This window comes from Stegostoma tigrinum, chromosome 33 (assembly GCF_030684315.1).
Source record: "Stegostoma tigrinum isolate sSteTig4 chromosome 33, sSteTig4.hap1, whole genome shotgun sequence".
Lineage (NCBI taxonomy): Eukaryota > Metazoa > Chordata > Chondrichthyes > Orectolobiformes > Stegostomatidae > Stegostoma > Stegostoma tigrinum.
In genome coordinates, this window is record NC_081386.1 from 27171198 (window position 1) to 27193452 (window position 22255).

A 22255-nucleotide genomic window follows, 5' to 3' on the forward strand; every position below is an offset into this window, starting at 1 on the left:
CAGTCCGACGGGAGAGACTGGACCGTGATCATACTGCAAAACCAATGCTGCAACTTTAGCTTACTTAACAGTTCACCAAACCCCAACACAACCATTAAAATACAACAACTGTGGATGCTGGAAAACTTACTTATTGTCCCCAATATCAGCTGTTCTTTTTCTCTGGCATACTGTCACCCTTTCCTTTGATTGTTGCTCTGTCTCTGGGCTCTCTATCCACCTATCTGCTCCTTCCACTGCTCTCTCTTCGGCTTAGATACCTACTTTTCCTAGCTACTATCAGTATGAAGGAGGTCATTGGACTTGAAACATTAACTGTTTCTTTCCTTGGATGCTGCCAGAGCTGCTGAGTTTCTTCAGCAATTTCTCGCTTTGTCCCACCACAAACATTGGAAGGTGAAGGGATAAGGCTTGCACGGAAGTGCCTGAGAGTACAACCATTCAGGAAAATCAAAACAAAAAGCACACCAACACTGCCATGTCCTCAGAAGGGTAAAGAAATTCAGCACGTGTACAGTAACTCAACATTTTTTTTATAAACGTACCCTAGAAACCATCCTATCCAGATGCATCACAGCTTGAAATGGAAACTGCTCTGCCCAAGACTGCAAGAAAAACCATAATTGTTAACGCAGCCCAGTCCACTACAAGAACCAGCCTTCCTTCCACTGACAGATTCCTCCCATTCTCTTCCATCAGGCAGATGATACACAAGTTTGAAAACATGTACCAACAGATTAACAACAGCTTTTTACCTGCTGCTTTCAGACTTATGAAGGAATTTCTCATATTACAATTGATCTTTCTCTGCAGTTGTAACATCATATTCTGTTCTACTGCCCTGATGTACTTACATAAGGTACGATTTGTCTGGTTAGCACGCAAAACCATATTTTTCACTTTCTTGGTACGTGTAAATAATAAATCAGATCAAATTCAGTCCAAGTGTGTTTACCTGTTGGGTATGAGATTGATAATTGACAAAATTGTTTATTGATGTCCTCAATTTTGCCACTTCATTTAATGCATTAAGCTCACCATTGACCATCAATCCCTCTTTTACTGTCCAGTTCATTGGAAGGTTGCATCTACCTCTTATCCAAATGCATTGCATCCAGCTGTACCATCATTGTTCTCTTCCTAATGTTTTTTACAGCCCGTAGTCCATCAAGAATTCATTCTGCTTTGGCCCTGTTTATAATCAGAATTTCTTTTATGTCCAGCCTCTTATACTTCTATTCTTTACCTCAGCAAAGTTGTTCTCATGGAGGATTCTTTCCCGAGACTCAGCCACTTCTTTCTTAAAGTTGATCTCTCATTTAGGTTCATCTCTCCCAATTTACTTTCCTGGTTTGGTGGACACTTTCCACGTCATGTTAAACATGTCACAGCAATTATTATAGTGAAGGTAGTTCGTTACCTGCCCACATCAACTAGAAATAAGCATATAACACATAATATCCGACTTCAATAGACACTATCACATCCAAAATTGGATCCCTATCCAACATCTCAATTGCATAGTTCTCACTCGTTTTCAAATATCTCCATGGCTTCACCTCATTTCTCTTCAAATCCAACAATCCTCTCGAGATAACTGCAATCTTTTGACTACTTTTACCACATCACATTTGATTTTTCTGTCTTTAGTGGCTGTGCGTTCTAATAATATGGGCCACTAACTGCTGGCCCACAAACTTGCATCCCCTCTAAGATCCCATTTCAAGGCTTGTAAACTCTCTTGCCCCAACAGTTAGGGAGAAAGGGATGTCAATGCAAGGGGAGTGGGTAACTACCTAAGAACTGACAACCCCATTTGGTGTCCTAACGGCTACCTTGGAAAGCCCTGCTCTAACTTCGGAATTCTTTCCCTAGATTTGCACATCTCTCCGAGATGCACCTGAGGAATTTACTTCTTATTGAAGTTTTAGTCATCACTTGGCTCAGTGTCAAATTTTGTTTGGTGATGTTGGTGTGAAGCGCCTTGGGCTGTCCAAAACCACCATACAAGTTCTGTAATGGCATTACTGACAATCCATAAATGGCAGTCCTCCATTCCACATATACTCCATGTTAAAACAAAGGAAAACAGTAATCACTGAACAGCAAATGGTTAAGGTGTAGGAAAATTTAATACGTACTATAAACAAAGTATTTACACCAAAATGCACTAACAGTGGCCTTTTCACAAATATAAATTAATATTTACTTTTTCTTAAAGTCATTTTAAAAAGTCCACATAAGTTTTACAGAAACTCTGTACCAACCCTTTTAGCAAAACAAAACGTTAGTGGGACTATTTTGGCAGCTACTTTCTTTTGTCTTCTTCCATCACTTTAACATCTCCTTCATTCTTGCAGTCTTTAGAATTTGAGACAGGAGATATATTAAAAGATTTTTTTTAAAATTAAAATTGGGAAACATATTCTTGTTCTAGTTTCATGTTGTATCTGATGCACGGAGGAAGTATTGGAAGGGTGGCTGCAGCCTGATAGACACGTGGAAGATCTCCAGGGCAGGAGGTTAGACACACACAATGGAAGTCTTCCCTACAGAATGTCTCAGAACTTTTCAGCAATAAAAATTATTACAAGTTATTGCACTTCTGCGGGCGTGCGTGTATATTATACCAAAATGCTGTACAGTTTTCATCAACTCCACGGGGATAGCACCATGAGAAGGAAAACAAGTTTCAGCGGAGGTGTGCGACCAAGTTTTCCTCATCACTGATGAGTTTTCTCCAGAAGCATCTCCTGCTATTCTAAACTTGTCACAGTGTACCCACTGCTACAAATCACGTGATAGAAAAGATCTAACAAGCCAGATAGCAAGGGGATCTTTGTGCTGCCTTGCCTGATGATGGTGAGATCCATACATTTCTTTGTGCACCAGACCACTGATGGCACCTTCATCTCTTCCACCTAAAGGCTCATTGCATACCCACCTACTTGCTCAACGCCATCAGCTACAGTTCTGTTGCACAGCCATAAGTATAAACCTCACGTCCTACCGGCTCAACCTCTTCCACTCTCAACTTGATTATAATTCTTGCATTGAAAAATAAAAGCAGCGATCAACATGATTACAGGTAAATATAAATAAGCCATCAGGTAACACACTTCCCAAATCTCATTCTTCTTTTATGAAAATCTACCAAGATTCAGAATCTTAGCGCTCTCAAATCTTCTCCATTTTGAGCTAACATTGGCCCTTGACAACAGGAGCACATGTGTTGCCCCATATCTCTGGACTAACAACTTGGTTGAGTATGGTCAGAGATGGGGTGTGGTACTGTTTTGTCATCTTGTTCTCAATAATTACACTGTGAGAGAGCATTACAGTTAACCTTGTAAGTGAAAGGGTCCAGTTAAAGGAAGTAGTGGCACCTCTACTGCAAACTCTCCCCACTCCCAATCACTAGTTTTCCTGTTTGAAATCTTCTGTTCCCGTGAAAAAGACCCCAAAACCAGAAATGGCGCACACAAAATCTGGAGCTCAAGATGAGGTGGTTTGGAACAGCAGACCCCATGCCCTGATGCACTCGGTTTGCATGTTTCAGAACAGAGAATGGTCCTCAAATGAAGTGTTATCAGGGACACATGCCTTCAATTGTAAACTGGTAACTGACAGTGGCCTTTAACGGCACATTTCACTATTTGATGTGGTGCAGCAGAGTGGCAGAATTGTAACTAGATCAGTAACATGCCCTCACTGAAATGTTAAATGGACATGGTGTTAGAACATCTGCCAACTGGTTTTTGAGATAAATAAAGAGCTGAGCAGGTGGGTGTCAGTGTGAGAGCAGTTTCCTCCACTCATTTGTTGTCTGGGCAGAATTGTTGAGCATGGAAAGACAAAACAACTTGAGTTGAAGTAACGGATTTCACAGAGGCAGAGGAACAGATAAGGATTCTATAAATACACCCTTTAGAAGGGGTGAAAATTCTTTCAGCCTACTTGTCCCCCAAAATAGGCATTTTACTTAATTTTGGAAAATGCCCAATAATTAAACCAAGCAGGAGACAACTACTCACCTATGAAATCAATGTGTTTCTGATTCAGTATAGCAGACAGAGGGGACCATACCATAAAAGAACTGTGAATGGTTTTCTTTATATTTGTCCACGGAATGTGGATGTTGCTGGTGAGAATTTCCCATCCTGAACCATACTTGAGAAAATGGTGGCCCAGGTGGTTATCACCGCAGCCTCACAACACCAGGGACCCAAGTTAGATTCCACCCTCTGGTAACTATCCGAGCGCAGTTTGTACATTCTCCCCGTGTTGGTGTGGGTTTCCTCTGGGTGCTCCAGTTTCTTCCCACAGTCCAAAGCTGTGCAAGTTAGGTGGACTGGTCATGGGAATGCATGGTTGCAGAGTTAAGGTGGTAGTGGTGGAGGGTGGGGGCAGTGCTGGGGCTCAGTGGGATGCTCTTCAGAGGGTCAGTGTGGACTTGATGGTCTGAAAGGCCTGCTTTCACACTGTAGGGATTCTATGATCTTGAATAGCTGTTGCTCAACTCCTGTCAGATTGTCCAAACAACTTGTTCCTTACACTGTCAACTAGGGCAATCTACATTAAAGGATCACGTGAATATTGGTTGCGTTCACACGAGGTGTGAGCACACTGTAGTGAAGGCTGATGCAGGGTTCCTACTCTCCTGAAAAGTGGCCCTTTCCCTCTGGGAACAAGCAGCAACTGTGACACTTGTCACAACGTTCAACACAGCTGTTTATCCTGCGGGCCAAGCAACTGCTGAATGGCCAGCTGGAATTTTGGCAAACACTAGCCGTTAAACCTGTCTGATTACAGTTTAAGAAATTAAATTCCATGGGAATTTTTAATTATAACTTAATTCAAATCATATGTGCAGAGACATTTTATTGTTTGCAGTGTGATTTGGGGATTATAACAAACTCTGCACATCTTATTTAATCTTTGATGACTGAGGTGTAACTTGTTCCTGTTATTTGGTTTCTTAAATGCTGCTGCAGTGGAAGAAAGACAAAGGAACATGGGCCGCACTATGCATTTCCACATGCAGCTGAAATGTGTGCACATTAGGAAGATTCCTGAGCTTGTTCTGTGAATCAAAGCATGAGTGACTTAATAAATACCAATTCAAAATCATTTAATCAACTAAAATCATTTTTGAAAAAGCAAGGACCTGAGGAACCATCAGAAAAGATTTTATTTGTTAAACGTGAAAACATTCAGTTGGATTCATCTGTTAATCAGAAATGCCTCATCTAAGATAATGGGAGAGTGTGTTGGTTTGAGCCAGGTGGGGCAGGGGACAGTATGAGTGTGCGTAAGGTGTGTAAAGAGACAAAGTGCCATATTCTCTATGACTTGAAACACTGAAAAGGACATCACTTCAGGATATCCTGCAGTGATCCCTGCATTCAAAAACCGAAGCTTGAACACTGACGATGAGCCATCTGATATCCAATAGCACAGTTCATCACGTGGAGACTTATTCTCAAATCACCAACTAAACAGAGCCAATCTTATCACTCTGCTCAACTACTCCTCCTTTCTCCACTTTTTTCTTTAAAAGATACAGTCATACCCCCACCCCATCAAACACAGGTTGGAACAAAGTCATTAAAAAAATAGGTTATTTTACTTGTGAGGATTGACCAATCCACAATAATCAAGGCAGAAGGAATGACAGGGCAGGCAGGGTGAGGGGAAATAAACAGAACAAGGTGCTTACATTGTGACCGAGTACAACACAAAGCTTCTAGATTATTGATTGTGAAGACTGGCCATTAGAACCAAGATACTGATATTTTCTTCAGCGATTCTTCAGTTTGTAAAGTTCTAATACTTCTGCTGTAAAATGCCAACACTATATTCTAGAGACAGATTCCAGAAAGGCGCAGTCGTACTTAACACAAAGTGCTAAACCCCCCACCTGCCCTGCGTTGCCCTCTCTTCTCTCCTAACTAGACACTAAACCTGCGTCTACGGAAGTATTTCAAACCATCCCGTTTCCCTTTTTTTGGTATTTCTTGGGCGTGTAACGGTAGTGCTGGAAGAGAGGGTAACATTTACAGCCACCCCCATCTCTGCCTCAACACTGGTACCGCTCTCTATATATTAGCTAGCGAGTGGAAACGCAAGTTGGTTCCACTGCTGAATTTGGAACACTACTTAGAAAAAAGTATTGACCTGCCCAACACTACTCAGCACAGAGAGTATTCATCACGTACATTTAGGATAAAACATAGAAATATTTTGGCAGAGACCATGAACAGACAAAGCTGACAGGAGATATGACATTTTTTGTGAATTGCACTCTCTGCTGACATCCTCCTTGGACTGTCCTTTGCGACATTGTTAGAACCGCTGCCTACGATGCAGCAGCTATCATTTCCCCAGAAGCCCAAACCTATCCCCTCCCTTCCTGACCAACAAGGTTTCCTGATTGAGCACGATTGCACAGATCGGATATCCATGCCGATGCTGTCTTTTTATAAAGAAAGGTCCAAATTGTGAGCGTTCTTGTCCAAGCAGCAGAAATCTTTCCTCATTCTCCAAAATTGTTTCACATTCTTTGTGCAATTAATATCACAGCAGTCGTTCAATTTGTTTGTGTGGTGAGAATAGGGAAAAGAGTGTTGTCTTTTTGTCTTTTTTGAATTCATAAACTGGAGAACTGTGGAACAGTTTTCCCATTTCCCTCAGAACAGACTCTACGTTTTTCTTACATTCCAGTTATAGTCAGGAGTATTCTTATGTTCCAGTGAGCGGTCTAGGGGGGACCTGTGCTCAAGAGGGGATTTCGAATCATGTGGCGATTTCTGAGAGAGGGGTGAACGGTGGTCTCCTGTGGGTGCCTTGTGCTCCATCGGTTTCTCAAGGTGAAACGGTCTATAGTGTTCAGCAGGTCCTTGGCTGTGGTAGGCCGTGGGAAGTCTGTGATCAGGCAGTCTCCGGAAATCTGGTTGGTGCCCTAGGCTGTGGTGATCCTGAGGTCGAAACTCATCCGATCTGCGTCGTTTCAGATCCTGATGACGCCTGGAGAGGAAATGAATAAAGATTCACATGACCCAAATCAGTGTGTCCAGGAATTGCTCCAAGTGTAGCCACAATCAAAAGTCAGATTCTCGACCGTTACCAGAAAGGCGAGAGGGATATCAGTGTGGCTGGCTTGTAGTGGATGTACGGACAAAAAGGATAGAAGTGGCAATGCTGCAGAATAGTTGGAGAAGGGATGACAACAGTGCATAACGTCGGTGAGTGAGAAGATCCAGTACTGTAGTCACATTATTAAGGCAAAAGGATGTAGTTACTGGAAGACAAAATCAAAAAACTGGTTGCGAGGGAAAGAGAAAAAAAATGGATAAGTAGAATGGTCCGGACACAGCTGATGCTATGTGACACACAAGGGGGCAACAGAAATTTATTGAAGGGAAGTCCACGGTAATCATCCTCCTGGGAAGAAAACATCAACTGAAGTGTATATGGAGGGGCAAACTAGATTAGCAACATGGGAAACTATTATTCATGAAAAGCAAAAAGAGGTAATTCAAGCAATTAAAGGTCAGTTAATTTAATATCTCTGGCAGTGAGATAGAACGTTAATTATACTGTGGATAGGAGAGAACTTTGACATCGTAGAACCACACAGAGGAGTTAGTGAATACAAATTCAGAGGACGTTAAATGGATTTTTAAAAAAATTGAAACGGATGCTAGTTGATTTCAACAGGGCAATTAGGGATGTGCAATGAATGACAACATAACCAGCAAATCTAAAGCCCCATGAACAAAATTTGAAGAATTAATGATGAGTATATACCAAACCTTGACTCTTGTTACAATGGTTTGTGGACTACTAGGCATCACACTGCTGGAAGTATACTACTACTTAGAGAATATATAGCTTCACTAGACTGCTGGCTGGTAGGAGAAAGTACAAAATCAAATTTTCAAAGTTGGTGTGTTATGCTAAAGTGTTGAAGTGTTTCAAATTATGAATGGGACAGCACAGATCAAAGGGGACTGCTGCTAGAGCGTGCATTCCACAGCAAAGTTTGTACTCAGAGATATCCGTGCTTGGGTCAACGGTTTTCAAAGCCTTTTAGCGTACTGTCATAGTACGGATCTGCTTCAAAGCCACCGCCACGGCTGCCTTTGACAAACCTGACCAGAGACTTGTTTCTGTCACAACCGCTCGAGTATGCACAAGAAAGGCACCTGTCATAGTAATCCCGGTGACCTCGGTGGTCCCGCTCATTGCCGTACTGGTTGTATGGTCTCTTGCGGTGCATGTTGTTTGGCCGGTAATTGCCAGAGTTTCTGTGGGGATCTCCGCGTGGCCTTCGGTCCCCGAAATGATGGTCCTTGTACCTGTGTTGGTCGTACGGATGATGCCGATCAGATCCCCACTGCTGGTTATTGTTGTAGTTGTACATCCGATCCCTCTGTCGGTCTCCCCGATCTAAAGCAGAACAAGCAACAGAATTATCACCTCGAAGGAAGCCATTTGGCAGAGTTGAATAGCCCTGCAAGGCTCCCAACTGAAGCTCAGAGGCCCCTTTGGTTCAGCCCCGTTTGCTTTTGCCAGACTTGCCGCTTCCAGTCTAATTCCCTCTAATTTCTTCCTAGCTGTGTGGGTCTCCAAGATCTGTGCACAGCAATGAGTCTCGGAATTGCAAGTTGATGCCGCAGTCAGTGTGCTGACATTAATCGCCATACATGCAGTCTTCGAATCACTGTGTCTGCATGCAGCTTTAAAGAGAGTATTGGCTGCTTCCTACACATCCAGCACAGATTGGGGCAGCATGTTAACTGAGCCAGGGTTCAGTGTTACTTCTCAAACTTCTCAGGCCTTCCAGTGAGAGAATGCAAGGCTTAGATATAAGGAGGGACAGTTAACACAGCTTCAGCACAGCAGGAGAAAAAGTGTCAATAAAATGTTTATCTAAACATTGTTACTTCTGCGGAAGGACTTAGCAATTATGACATGATTTAAAATAGGGCGGCACAGGGGCTCAGTGGTTAGCCCTGCTGCCTCACAGCACCAGGGACCCAGGTTCAATTCCAGTCTTGGATGAAGTCTGTGTGGGTTTCCTCCAGGTGCTCCGGTTTCCTCCCACAGTCCAAACATGCACAGGTTAGGTGAACTGGCCATGCTAAACTGCCCACAAAGTCCAGGGATGAGCAGGTTAAGTGGATTAGCCATGGGAAAGGAAATGCAGGGTTACAGGGGTATGGCAGAAGGGTGGGATGCTCTTCAGAGGGTCAGTCTGAACTTGATGGGCCAAACAGCCTGCTTCAATACTGCAGGAATTGTATGAAGGTAGGTGCCTGACACAGGGGGTACAGAGCCCTACGGTGACAAATGAGTTGCTGCGAAATATCCAGCACTGCACTAAGTCCTCCCCATTGTTGGCTGAGGGGGTGTGGGTGAAGGAAATGTGTTACCTGCATTGTTGAAAGGCCGCTTGTTCAGCTGGTTGTAGGGCTCCCGGTGATGACCATGCATTTGTTGTTGATGATGGGGTGGGAGCAGGTGAGGAGGAGGAGGACCATGCTGCACATGAGACTGAGAATTCATAGAATCACGACTTGATCCTGAAGGCTCCAGTTTAAACTGACGTTTACTCTCTGAATTATTCTCCTTCTTCTTCTGTTCTTCCTAGACAAAGCAGCATTTTGGAGGAGGACATAATTAAATCAGAAAAGCAGAGGCTTGGTGGAAAAGAAATAATTTGAGTAGTGTTCAAGAGGAGACACGTTAGTCAATATCCCCAATTAGCATCCATCTGGATCTTAATCCTTGGGTGCAAGACCCAGAGTAACCTTTCTACCAATCAGAACACAAGAATCATAGCCCCTCAAGTCTATCATTCAATAAGATCATGGCTGATCTGCTCTAAGACTCGCCTCCTCTTTTGTACCAGTTCAACACAGCCCTCAACTCCCTGATATTTCAATAACCTACCTAAATTTTTTCAGTGATCTAACCTCCACAACTTTCTGGGTAGATAATTCCACATGTTCATTACCCTCTGGGAGAAGAAATTCCTCTGTAGCTCAGTTTTAAATGGGTGTTCCCTTATGCCCTTTCCACTTGTGGCAGGATCTCAAGCTAGGGAGTAAGTTTCAGAATAAGAAGTCATCATTTAGAACTGAGATGCGGAGGAATTTTGTTTTCCAGAATGTAGTCAATGTCTGGAATTCTCTACTCCAGACAGATGCAGAAGCTAGATCAGAGAAATTATTTAAATAGGATGTAGACAGATCACTGAATTGTCAGGTTGAGGGCTATGGGGAGCTGAGGTCTGGGGGAGATGAGCCATTATCTAACAGAAGGCAGCAGCAGGCTTGAGGGGTTGAATGATCTACTCCTGCTCCTATTTCTTATGTTCATCCACACATCTTGAGAGATGCCGTTGTTCTTATTGTGCACATACAAACAAGGAACAAGAAAAGGGCACTCAGCCCTTCTAGCCTGTTCCAGCATTCAACAAGATCGTGGCTGATCTGATTTTAATCTCAACTCAACTGGCCTGCATACTCCCAGTAATCTTTCATCCTGTCCGTCATTAAGAACCTATCTACCACCCCTGCTTTAGAAATAATTAAAGTTTTTCTTTCACTGCCTTTAGGAAGGCAATTCTAAAGACTTACCCACCATGAGGACTTATTTCACCTCATTTCTACCTTAAATAGTTTAACCTTTATTTTTAAACTGTGGCTCTTGGTTCTCAAAATCTACCCGGATCAAGTTCCCTCAAGATCTAATAAGTTTCATATTTGCTCAATTCTAACTCAGTTACACTCCTGATGGAAGCTTTGCCTTTCATTTCAGTGTCTGTTCTCAGCAAGAACACAAGAAGAATTCCAGTGACTGTAATCTAAATGCCTGAGATACTCTATTTCCTAAATTGCGTGGTACCAAGCCTGCCCAGCTCCTCCTGACAGGACAGGGAAGTAGGGCAATACTATGTCCCTCAAGTCTCATTCTGACTAGTATCACACTCGGGAAATGCATGGGACCCTGTGGAGCAATATCAAGTGAATGTGAATGTGACTGGGTTATCATTACCTCTTCCTGGGACCGCCTCTTCTGAGCTAACTTGTACAGTTTATGCAACTTTCTGGCATCAAATTCAGTGAACTTGGAGACAAAAATCCAGAGATTTCTGTGAAGATGAGACAAGAAATGCTTTAGTGAAATAGCTGTAGCACTTCCTGGGTTAAAATGACCTTGCAATCTACCTAAATTGAGATACTGAGGTTAATGGTTCAGATTAGGAGGAAAAATCAGATACAAGGTCATGCCTGGTTTGAAAATCATCTGTTTTTGCTCTTAACCTGAGGAGACAACTCAACCCTCCCATCTAATATTTCTAAAGTAGTTAACACAGGATTAGCAGGGAACAGAAAATAAATTTTTCCAAGTGGGACTGGGGTTCACTGGCTGAAAGGTTGATGGAGGCAGAAGCCCTCACTGCATTTCAGGGATATTTGGAGATGGACTTTAAGTGCTGTAGACTGTAATGCTACTAACTGAAAAAGTAGGTTTAGCCTGGATGGTCCTTTTTCATGGCAGCACAGACACAATGGGCTGAATGGCCTCCTTCAATGCCTTCAACTTCCCTGGTTGGAACAGTCCATCCAAATGATAGTATCTTTGAAACATAGCACTGCGGTCATCAGTGGAGATTAGATAACGTGTTGGAGTTGAACTCGTGATAGCCATTTTGATGTTTCTAAATAACTTTGCTCTCCTATCCCTGTTTTAGATTATTTACAGTAGCTGCACCTGCATGAGAATAGAAGAATCTACACCCACTATTACAATCAGAAAACAGTAATCCACAAATCCATTTGAATACACAGCCAAGTCTAGTTGACAGTAATATTTACGTTTTTGTGCATATCACAAAAAAAGGCTGAGCTCATCTCACCCTACGTGAATGAGACCCAACGTGGCCGTGGAATGGATGTGGTATTGAAAGAAAACCATTACACTGTACCTTCTCCAGATCTTGACTTGCTCAGAGTCAGTGTATGCTTTAAGGCACTCACTGATGCGGTCACCAATCTTCAGTAGACAGCTGCGGGTGTGTTGGAGCTGCTCCTTCTCAGACAACCCATCTTCTGGCTTGTCCAGCTGCTTGAGAGCTTTCTTAACTGGCCGCATTCGCTCCTTGCACTGACAGAGTAAACGACAAAGAATATTCCTTCACAGATGCTCAATCAGCCACACAATTTCAAAACCCAATCATCTCCGTTTTGGTGACTAGCTGCACCCTTGATCTTTTTTGAGTTCTGACTTGAGTGGTACCTCACTAAATGGGTTCATCACTTACTCAGCCTAAGATATAACTAAATGCATGGCTTATCTCCTGAAGGTGAGTGCTATCTGTCCTCAACCAAGCAGTTAGACATCCTCACTTCCTTGCCAAAGATTCTAGATATTAAAAGGTGAAGCATGAAACCAGATGCAAATCCTCTCCCCGATGATTAGTTTTATTTAAAGAATACAGCATTACAAATATCTGCCTTCTGCAAACTAACTCACTGCCTAACAGCATCTCTTTCTACTGTTTTTGAATAACTAATTAAACTAAATAAACAAGGTGACAGCTCCATAAATGGTGCAGTCACTCTTGAGAATATTTTGTTGAGACCAATTAAACAGGAGACAGCCCTTTAAAGGCACACTAACAAGAGCAGTCTTCCTTTACAAGTGCTGTTGTTTTTTCTAAATTTAACCGCTTTTTCAAATCAATATGCTCAGAGTTATTATAGCCTTCCGGAGCAGATGGGGTTTGGACCCAGGCCTCCTGTCCAGGGGTAGGGTCACTACCACCTTGCTACAAGAGGGCTACAAAGTGCTCTTGGTACTTGATTGAACAATGCTCACCACCTGTGTATCTTAACAATACAATGAACATATATCAGTGGAAAGACATCAGGAGCAGGATGGATGATTTTCTTCCCTCCTTTGTTCAGGCATGAAAACTGGCTATTTAAATGCGTGACGGGATGGTGTGGGAGTTGTTCTCTGTAGTTAACCTGAACTGACAGTGTAGACAGAGTATGACCCGAAGGCTGACCTCAGCTTTGTCAGAACAAAGGATACATCAATCGAGAACAAAGCTGAATCTCAGACATCGAATATCAAAGTTTTATGTTTTGTCATCTATGTTCTACACCCTGGAACTACTGCTAAATTGAATTCATTCAGATTGTGGACTTTAGACAGAAAAAAACTAATCTGCAAGTGACTGGAGAAAATAGCAAATTAATACATAACAACAAACAGAAGGGTATACAATCTTCAGTCTCACCTGTTGAGCAAACATTAGACAGGGGCAGTTACTGTCAGTGTAATGAAAGGCATGTATTTTATATATTGATTGAGCTGGATAATGAATATGGTGGAATAGATGCAATTGATTCTATGATGAATGTGTGAGAGCAGCTGAGGATACATAGAGGGGGAGATGCATGAAAGTCTACCTTCTGGGAAGAAAACACTAAAACAAATAATCAAACACAATGACACTTCCGGATGCTAACTGAATGTTCCATTCACCACCACAGCATTCCTTAATTATTAAATCAACAAAGATTCATACAGCTCCTGATTTTTTCAGATTATTTTTGTTTAATGGTTTATTCTTGCAGCCATTCTTTATAGGGTAACTTTAAAAATTTAGCTAAGAGTCTCAGGCATACAATTTCCCTTTTAATTCTGATACAGGTACTTACAATGCTGAATGTTTCCTGGTCCAACTCATCCTCACCCTCCTCTCCAATTGGCACTGGGTCATTTCCTGCTGTAATGTGAACTGGACCTGTGGACATAGACTTCCGAATCTTGTCCTTGGCATCAGACTTCATCTGTTTGGAAGACAAAGAAAGAAAATAACCTAAAGTAACACAAAACAAAGTAGTATAGATGCTGGAGCTCTGCAACAAACAGAAAATGTGTTCAGGCAGCACTGGGAAACAGTTAATATTTCAGTACAGGTGGAAGATCATTGGTCTGAAGTATTAACACTGTTTTACTCTCCACAGATACATTATCTGCTGTCTACTTGGCAGTATTTTGTTTTGAATTAACTAACCATACAGGAAAGTAGGAACAGGCAATGGTTCCCAAATCTGACGCCTAATCAGAGGTTTCATGAGCTAAGAGTACACTCTCCTCCAGAATGACCAGAGATACTAGCCCAGAAACCTTCATCCAAGCAATCTGAGAGAGCTCTAAAATCAATCTCTGCACAAACGCACGTTGGTGTCAAATCCTCTTGAACTTGCTTACATCAAAAATAAACACCAGTCGAGAAGACACTGTCAAGGTGATATGTTGGTTAAGCTTTCAGAGCTTCTGGCTCGGCTGTTTGTTCTACTTCGTGATCTGCACCTCACAACTCCACCAGCAACAGCAACAGGGACCGACAATGCTTCTGACAGTAGGTCAGTCAGCCCAAACTAGGATGGCAACGTAGCACAGTGCGGAGCTGGAGATCCCTTCTCTGACTCAAAACATCAACTTTCCTGCTCTTCTGATGCTGTCTGGCCTGCTGCGTTCCTCCAGCTCCACCCTGTGTTATCTCTTACTCCAGCATCTGCAGTTCTTGCTATCCCTTAGGATGGCAATGTAGTTCTGTTCACTAGGAACTTGCAGAATGCTTGAGGTCAGAGAAGGTTGAAGTCACTAGCCTGAGTTTGCATTTTGCTAATGGGCAGATTCCACAGCCCCAGCATCTAGGTATTTGGACAACAATGCATATTACACACAGCAGTTTTAATGCAAAAAAAATCCCAAGGGCTTCCCAGCAGCCTTGTAAAACAATATGCTATCGAGCCACCAAAGGGGATATTGGATCAGATGACCGAAAGCTTGGTCAAACAGATAAGTTTTAAGAGCATCTTAAAAAGGTAAAGCAAACTAGAGCTGGAAAGAGATTTAAAAGAGGGTGCTTCAGTTACAGGCAAAAGGCAAGGTTGAAGCATTTTCTCTCCACGTCTGCATGGGTTTCCCCTGGGTGCTCAAATTATCTGCAAGTTAGGTGGACTGACCATGCTAAGAATTGTCCTGTAGTGTCCAGAGATGTGCAGGTTAAGTGGATTGACCATGGTAAAAACCTCATGAGGGGTTTTGGGGATACGCTGGGTAATTCTGATCGGGATGCTCTTTGGGGCGTTGGTGCAGATTTGATGGGCTGAATGGTTTCTGTCTGCACTGCAAGGCTTCAACAATACCATGATTTTAAACCACCTTTCAGCCAGAAGTTCTGAATGAATGATCCATCTGGGCCTCATCTTGAATAACAACACACGCCAGTCTTCAAGCTATCCAACTCCACCCACTTTGATGCTAAGACACAGCCAGAGGCTTTGGGTACTGCGAAGACCGTGGGCCCTGGCAACAATCTGACAATGACACAGAAGACTAGAGCTCCAGAACTTGCTGTGCCCCCTTAAGTGGTCCTGTACAGCTGTACAACTAGAATCTAACCAGCGATTGGAAAATGACCCAGCTATGCCCTGTATATGAAAATCAAGAACAGTTCAACCTAGCCCGTTATTGCTTCATCAGGCTACCAGAGAAAATAGCAAATTAATACATAACAACAAACAGAAGGGTATACAATCTTCAGTCTCATCTGTTGAGCAAACATTAGACAGGGGCAGTTACTGTCAGTGTAATGAAAGGCATGTATTTTATATATTGATTGAGCTGGATAATGAATATGGTGGAATAGATGCAATTGATTCTATGATGAATGTGTGAGAGCAGCTGAGGATACATAGAGGGGGAGATGCATGAAAGTCTACCTTCTGGGAAGAAAACACTAAAACAAATAATCAAACACAATGACACTTCCGGATGCTAACTGAATGTTCCATTCACCACCACAGCATTCCTTAATTATTAAATCAACAAAGATTCATACAGCTCCTGATTTTTTCAGATTATTTTTGTTTAACGGTTTATTCTTGCAGCCATTCTTTAAATTAAAGTGATGCAAGTGATTGGGGCGGCATGGTGGCTCAGTGGTTAGCATTGCAGCCTCACAGTGCCAGGGTTCAATTCCAGCCTCACGCGACTGTCTGTGTGGAGTTTGCACATTCTCCCCGTGTCTGCGTGGGTTTTCTCCGGGACCTCCGGTTTCCTCCTACAGTCCAAAGATGTGCAGGCTAGGTGGATCGGCCATGCTAAATTGCCCGTTGTGTTCAGGGGTGTGTGGGTTATAGGGGGATAGGTCTGGGTGGGAAGACCCAAGGGGCAATGTGGACTTGTTGGGCCTGTTTCTACACAGTAGGAAATCTAATTTAATCTAAAGATGTTGTCAACAGTCCAACAAACAGCGCTTATTCAGCTATGAGAGCTCACTGATGTTCGGTTTGGGTACTGCTAGGGTCATACAGCTCTTACCTCATTTAAGCCTTGATCCAAGAATGGAAGAAGAGCTTAAATCAGGATGGGAAGGGAGAGGCACAGCCCTTTGATATCCAGGCTACATGTGACTGACACTGACATGCCCTAACAGAATTGGAATCAATGGCGGTCCTTTAACCTTCTGCTGGTTGGAACCCTAACTAAGATAAAGGAAAATGGCAGTGTTAATTGGAGGTCAGCCTTCACAGTCCCAGGTCATTACCAAAGGTGTTCCTCACAGTGGGTGTTTTTTAACCAACCTGTTCAGAGATGCTATGACATCTCTGAAGCAGGTGAGAATTGAAACTGGGCCTCCTGGTTCAGAGGTGAGGACACTACCTCTTCACTACAAGAGCCCTATGTTCCCCAAGGTAGTGCCCCAACAATATCCAGCTGATTTATCAATGACTTTCCTGCCATAAGGTCAGAAGTGGGCGTTCAGACCATTTATAACTTTTCAGATAGTGGATCAGTGTGTGTCAATGTACAGCAAGATTAGCAGCAAATAATTACCATCTCACACGAGAGAATTACCACGCCTAATATACCGCACTAACAACATCCAGGAGTGTTCCCTCTGCCAATAACACAGGTATAGCTGTAGGTACCAACTGCAAGATGCATTGCAGCAACTCACCAAGGTTCCGCCGACAGCATCTTCCAAATCCACGACCTCTACCACCTGGAAGGACAAGAGCAGCTGATGCATGGGAACACCACCAGCAACTTCCCCACCAAGTCACACGCACCACCCTGACTTGGAACTACATTGCTGTCCTTAACTGTTGCTGGGTCAAAATTCTGGAACTTCCTTTTTCATACTACCACGGCTATACTTAAACCGCAAGGACTTTTAGCGGTTTGAGAAGGCAGCCCACCACCACTCCTCATGGGCAAGTTGGGATGGGAAATAAATGCTGGCCTAGACAGCAGTGTCCACATCCCATGAAATAATAAATTTAAGAAAAGGCAACTGAAGGCCTGGCCACCCCTGGTAGAACATCTAAAGTCAACAGTGGCTAACAGATTAGAGTCAGAGCAGTGAGATACCTCGATTGTTTATTTTAGTCATAACATGTGACTAAACTTTGAAAGTACCTAACTGGCAGTAAAAAATGTACCGTTTTTGTCTCCTTATGTGAAGACGACTGGTTTGGCTATGGAAGGAGTGTGACAAATGTTTACCAGACTGATTCCTGGGATGGCAGGATTGATGTATGAAGACAGACCTGCCTGGTTAAGAGTTTTATTCACTGGATTTGAGAAGAATGAGGGATGATCTTACAGAATTATAAAATTCTAAAAGGATTAACTGGGTAAATGCAGGTATGACACTGAAGATGACTGGGGAGTCCAGGACGAGGGTGACGAATTTGAGGAGAGGGGATAGGTCATTTAGGGCTGTGATGAAATATTTCATCATGCAGAGAATGGTGAGCCGGTGGTATTCTCTGCCACAGAAAGCAGTTGAGGCCAAAGCACTGAATATTTTCAAGAAAAAGTTAGATACAGTTCTTAGGATGAGAGGGATGTAAGAGTATGGGGATAAAGCAGGAACAGGGTACTGAGTTGACTGATGAGTCATGATCTTACTGAACAGTGAAGCAGGCTCGAAGGGCCAAATGGCCTACTTCAGCCCCTTTTTTTTTTAAGTAACTCACATCAGGATGGTCTGAGCTACTATGGAAGTTTCTGCCTTTGATTTGATGATGCAAGTTAACATCTCTCACTACCTTGTCCTTCTTAGTCTTTGTCTTCTTTTTCCCTTTCTGCCCATCTTTTTCCTTCTTGAGATCACCTTTCTCCTTGTTCTCCTTGTTGTCTTTCTTCTTCAGTTTTTTCTTCACTGGAGCTCCATCCAAGCCACCATCCTGCAGGAACATCAAAGCATTTGAAATGAAATTTTTAAAGAGACAGTTGTGAACAGTGCCCTGTTTACTGGTAGTCAGCTTCATCATAGCTCATTTACTGAATCAATGGCATAGCAGACAAGCATTTGGCTCATCAAGTCCATACGGTTCTCTGTACAGTCACCCGTCTAGTCCTATTCCCCTGGTATGCCCGGAGGTTTATTTCCTCCAACTTGCATCCCATTTCCTTTTGGAGATTATTAATCATCTCATCTACTACCACACTTAAAGGCAATGGATTACAAATTTCTCTCATTCAGTGAGTAAACATTATTTGTAATGTGTAAAATACTTCTACTGGGAAGACAGGAAATGAACTGAACTAATTAGACTGCTCTTTCAAACAAATAGCACAGGCAAGATGAGCCCGATAGCTGCCTTCTGTGTCATACAATTCTATGATGCTGGGCCAGAAGTGATTTTGTGGCCATTTGTCTAATCCACTTGACAGAAGATAACTCATTGAAGTAGACTGATGGAGACATACTGAAACAAGTTCTTGGTTTATCACTATTGAACCACAGGTTACAAAACAAAAATCCCCTGAGCGCCACAGCTAAGATCACTGCAGAACCATCTTCACCATACAGACTCTGATGGCTCAACTCAGCAGCGTCTTTTCACAGATAAATGCTGACCCCGCCGGCAGTGCCCATACATGGAGAATAAAGCTTTTTTAAAAAAAATCTACTTGCAAAGCAAAGGAAGAGGACTAGAAATAGTGATGAGAACTGATATGCATAAACTCAGCGCAGTGATGGGCTTTGTTTAGTGTGAGAACAGGAAAAGATGTAGTGGCTAGAAGTTAAATGACAGAAATGGTCATTTTTTAGTGTAGGGAAGACCTAAAGAGGGGATCAACAGGTAATGTTAGGTTAACCTATTTCAATCTCCTTCCTACATGTACTCTGAAAGGATTGGGACCAATGGCTAAATGGCCTACATGCATTTGATTGCTCTGTGCAACTGCTTGACAAAACTGAGAGGCAAAACTGTTCAGTGTTGTAGAAGCACAACTGGATAAATTGCAATAATGTTTTCCACCTATTCCCTTCTTGCGAGTCAACTTCAAGAGGAAGCCTCTGTTTAAGCACCAAATTCCCACAACTTACCTTCAGCTCTCCGTCCTCCTCAGAAGGATTGTCAGAAAGCCGAGGGATTGTGATGTCATTGCCACTTTCATCCTTCAGCCTAGGTGCTTTATTCTCTTTTTTTACTCTTGGTTTCCTCTTCTTTGGTTTTGTCTATGTAAGAAAAAGCAACTTTTCAAAACATTCTGCAGCATCTAAACACAAGTGAATTTCCCAATCAAGTATTCTATCAAAACAATATGCAGGATTAACTTCCAACATTACCACACCATTCTCTGCTTAAAAGCCAAGAAAAACTGAAAACCAAGGAATCTCTTTGCCTCACTTTACATTTGTGTATCAGTTTGGTTTAATTGGCAGTGCGGACATGTTCAGGCCAAGACATTGTAGGTTTAAGCTTCATTCCATAATTAGGACAAAGAAGCAAGCTGACATTTCAATGTAGAGCTGAATGGTGTTAAATTATTGGGAGGCATCAGGCTTTGGACAAGATGCGAAATCAAAGCCATTACTGCCACTTCCAGAGTTTCTAATGAATGCTGTTAACTCCTTGCTGCTGTTGAAAGACTGTGGAATAAATCTGATGATCTCAACTACAACCACCAAACATGCACCATCATCCAGTGCACCCGCACCCCACCTCCAAAATCGCAACTTGACTAAACACCTCTTTTTGTAGGGTCACATATGTTAGCAACCATTACAGCCTGTCTGTCTCAAGACCTTTGACATATCGGAAGTCATGATGAGATGCCGTGTAAATATAAGTCATACTCTTCTTTAATATTTTTTATTCATTCATGGGATACGGTATTGCTGACTAGGCCAGAGCGCAGTTAAAAGTCAACGACATGACTGCGGATCTGGAATCACATGCAAGCCAGACCAGGTAAGGATAGCAGTTTCCTTCCCTAATGGACATTAGTGAATCAGATGGTAATGCTGCAAATGAAGGGCAATTTACATCAGAGAAACAGATTGTTCTATGCTACTGCGTATGCACCAAATAAAACTCTGCCCACAAGACCAGCATTCCCTTTTTCCCTCGGCTGCTCACCCAGCTCATCCTCAAGACCAAGGATAAAGGGCAGCAGATTTAATACAGCGATGGGAAGAAATTAATTTTCTCGAAGAGTTGTGAATTGACTGGCCTACAGTTCAGTGGATGCCGGGACATGGAGTAAATTTAGGGAGCAGATACACAGATTTTTAGTAATGGGTTGAAAGGTTATGGAGAGTGGGCAGCAAAGTGGAGTTGAGGTCAAGATGAGATCGGCCACAATCATATTAAATAGCAGAGCAAGCTCGAGGGACTGAATTGCCTACTCCTGGTTCTTCTATTCTCAATAAATCTCGTCTGCATCATGTGGCTCTGAGTCAGTGTGTCCAGGGAATCTGAGCTTTCTTACCCAAGTGCTGCTTCACACCTATTTAACTAACCTCCTCTTCCTGTTTCAAAGCATCCTTCTTGATCATGTCCTTCTTCAGAAGCTTAATCAAATAATCAGCTCGCGACTGGAGGTGCTTGGCTTGCGGTTTGCAGTCGGGATCATCTGGAAGAATCTGGAAGAGGAGAAATACTCGATGTGTGCAATCAGTTACACCTGACACTGCACCAAACAAAAAATAACATTTATACAATTTCCTTAAGGAATTACCCTGCGCTCCATGCTTGTGGGCATTTTAATTGCAGTTCATAGAACATAGAACATTTCAGCACAGTACAAGACCTTCAGCCCTCAATGTTGTGCCGACCTGTCATACCGATCTCAAGCCCATCTAACCTACACTATTCCATGTACGTCCATATGCTTGTCCAATGATGACTTAAATGTACCTAAAGTTGGCGAATCTACTACCGTTGCAGGCAAAGCATTCCATTCCCTTACTACTGTGAGTAAAGAAACTACCTCTGACATCTGTCCTATATCTTTCACCCCTCAATTTAAAGCTATGCCCCCTCGTGCTCGCCGTCACCATCCTAGGAAAAAGGCGCTCCCTATCCACCCTATCTAACCCTCTGATTATTTTATATGTTTCTATTAAGTCACCTCTCAACCTTCTTCTAATGAAAACAGCCTCAAGTCCCTCAGCCTTTCCTCGTAAGACCTTCCCTCCATACCAGGCAACATCCTAGTAAATCTCCTCTGCACCCTTTCCAAAGCTTCCACATCCTTCTTATAATGCGGTGATCAGAACTGTACGCAATACTCCAAGTGTGGCCGCACCAGACTTTTGTACAGCTTCACCATAACCTCTTGGTTCTGGAACTCGATTCCTCTATTAATAAAAGCTAAAACACTGTATATGCCTTAACAGCCCTGTCAACCTGGGTGACAACTTTCAAGGATCTGTGTACATGGACACCGCGATCTCTCTGCTCATCTACACTACCAAGAATCTTACCATGAGCCCTGGACTTTGCCTTCGGGTTACTCCTACCAAAGTGCAACACCTCACACTTGTCTGCATTCAACTCCATTTGCCACCTCTCTGCCCAGCTCTGCAGCTTATCTATGTCTCTCTGCAACCCACAGCATCCTTCCTCACTATCCACAACTCCACCGACCTTAGTGTCGTCTGCAAATTTACTAACCCATCCTTCTACGCCTGCATCCAGGTCATTTATAAAAATGACAAACAGCAGTGGACCCAACACCGACCCTTGTGGTACACCAAGAGTAAATGGTCTCCAGGGTGAACATTTCCCATCAACTACCACCCTCTGTCTTCTTTCAGTAAGCCAATTTCTGATCCAAACTGCTATATCTCCCACAATTCCATTCCTCCTCATTGTGTACAGTAGCCTATTTTGGGGAACCTTATCGAACG

General features: G+C 42.8%; 1 protein-coding gene across 3 annotated transcripts in view; it reads right to left on the bottom strand.

Annotated features, from left to right (window-relative positions):
* Positions 1 to 5607: 5607 nt before the first annotated feature.
* Positions 5608 to 22255, bottom strand: part of chd2 (chromodomain helicase DNA binding protein 2) — a 96004-nt gene continuing 79356 nt past the window's right edge. For 2 of the 3 annotated variants that reach the window (XM_048562966.2, XM_048562964.2), the window contains 9 exons: positions 20864 to 20986; positions 19445 to 19576; positions 18156 to 18293; positions 13743 to 13874; positions 11999 to 12177; positions 11065 to 11161; positions 9438 to 9651; positions 8208 to 8451; positions 5608 to 7026 (listed from right to left, as the gene is read on the bottom strand). In XM_048562966.2, coding sequence (XP_048418923.1) covers positions 6702 to 7026; positions 8208 to 8451; positions 9438 to 9651; positions 11065 to 11161; positions 11999 to 12177; positions 13743 to 13874; positions 18156 to 18293; positions 19445 to 19576; positions 20864 to 20986 — 1584 coding nt within the window. In that variant the 3' untranslated portion in view covers positions 5608 to 6701. Of the gene's footprint in view, positions 7027 to 8207; positions 8452 to 9437; positions 9652 to 11064; positions 11162 to 11998; positions 12178 to 13742; positions 13875 to 18155; positions 18294 to 19444; positions 19577 to 20863; positions 20987 to 22255 lie in introns of those variants that run through there. The other variant, XM_059639218.1, reaches the window with a different exon arrangement.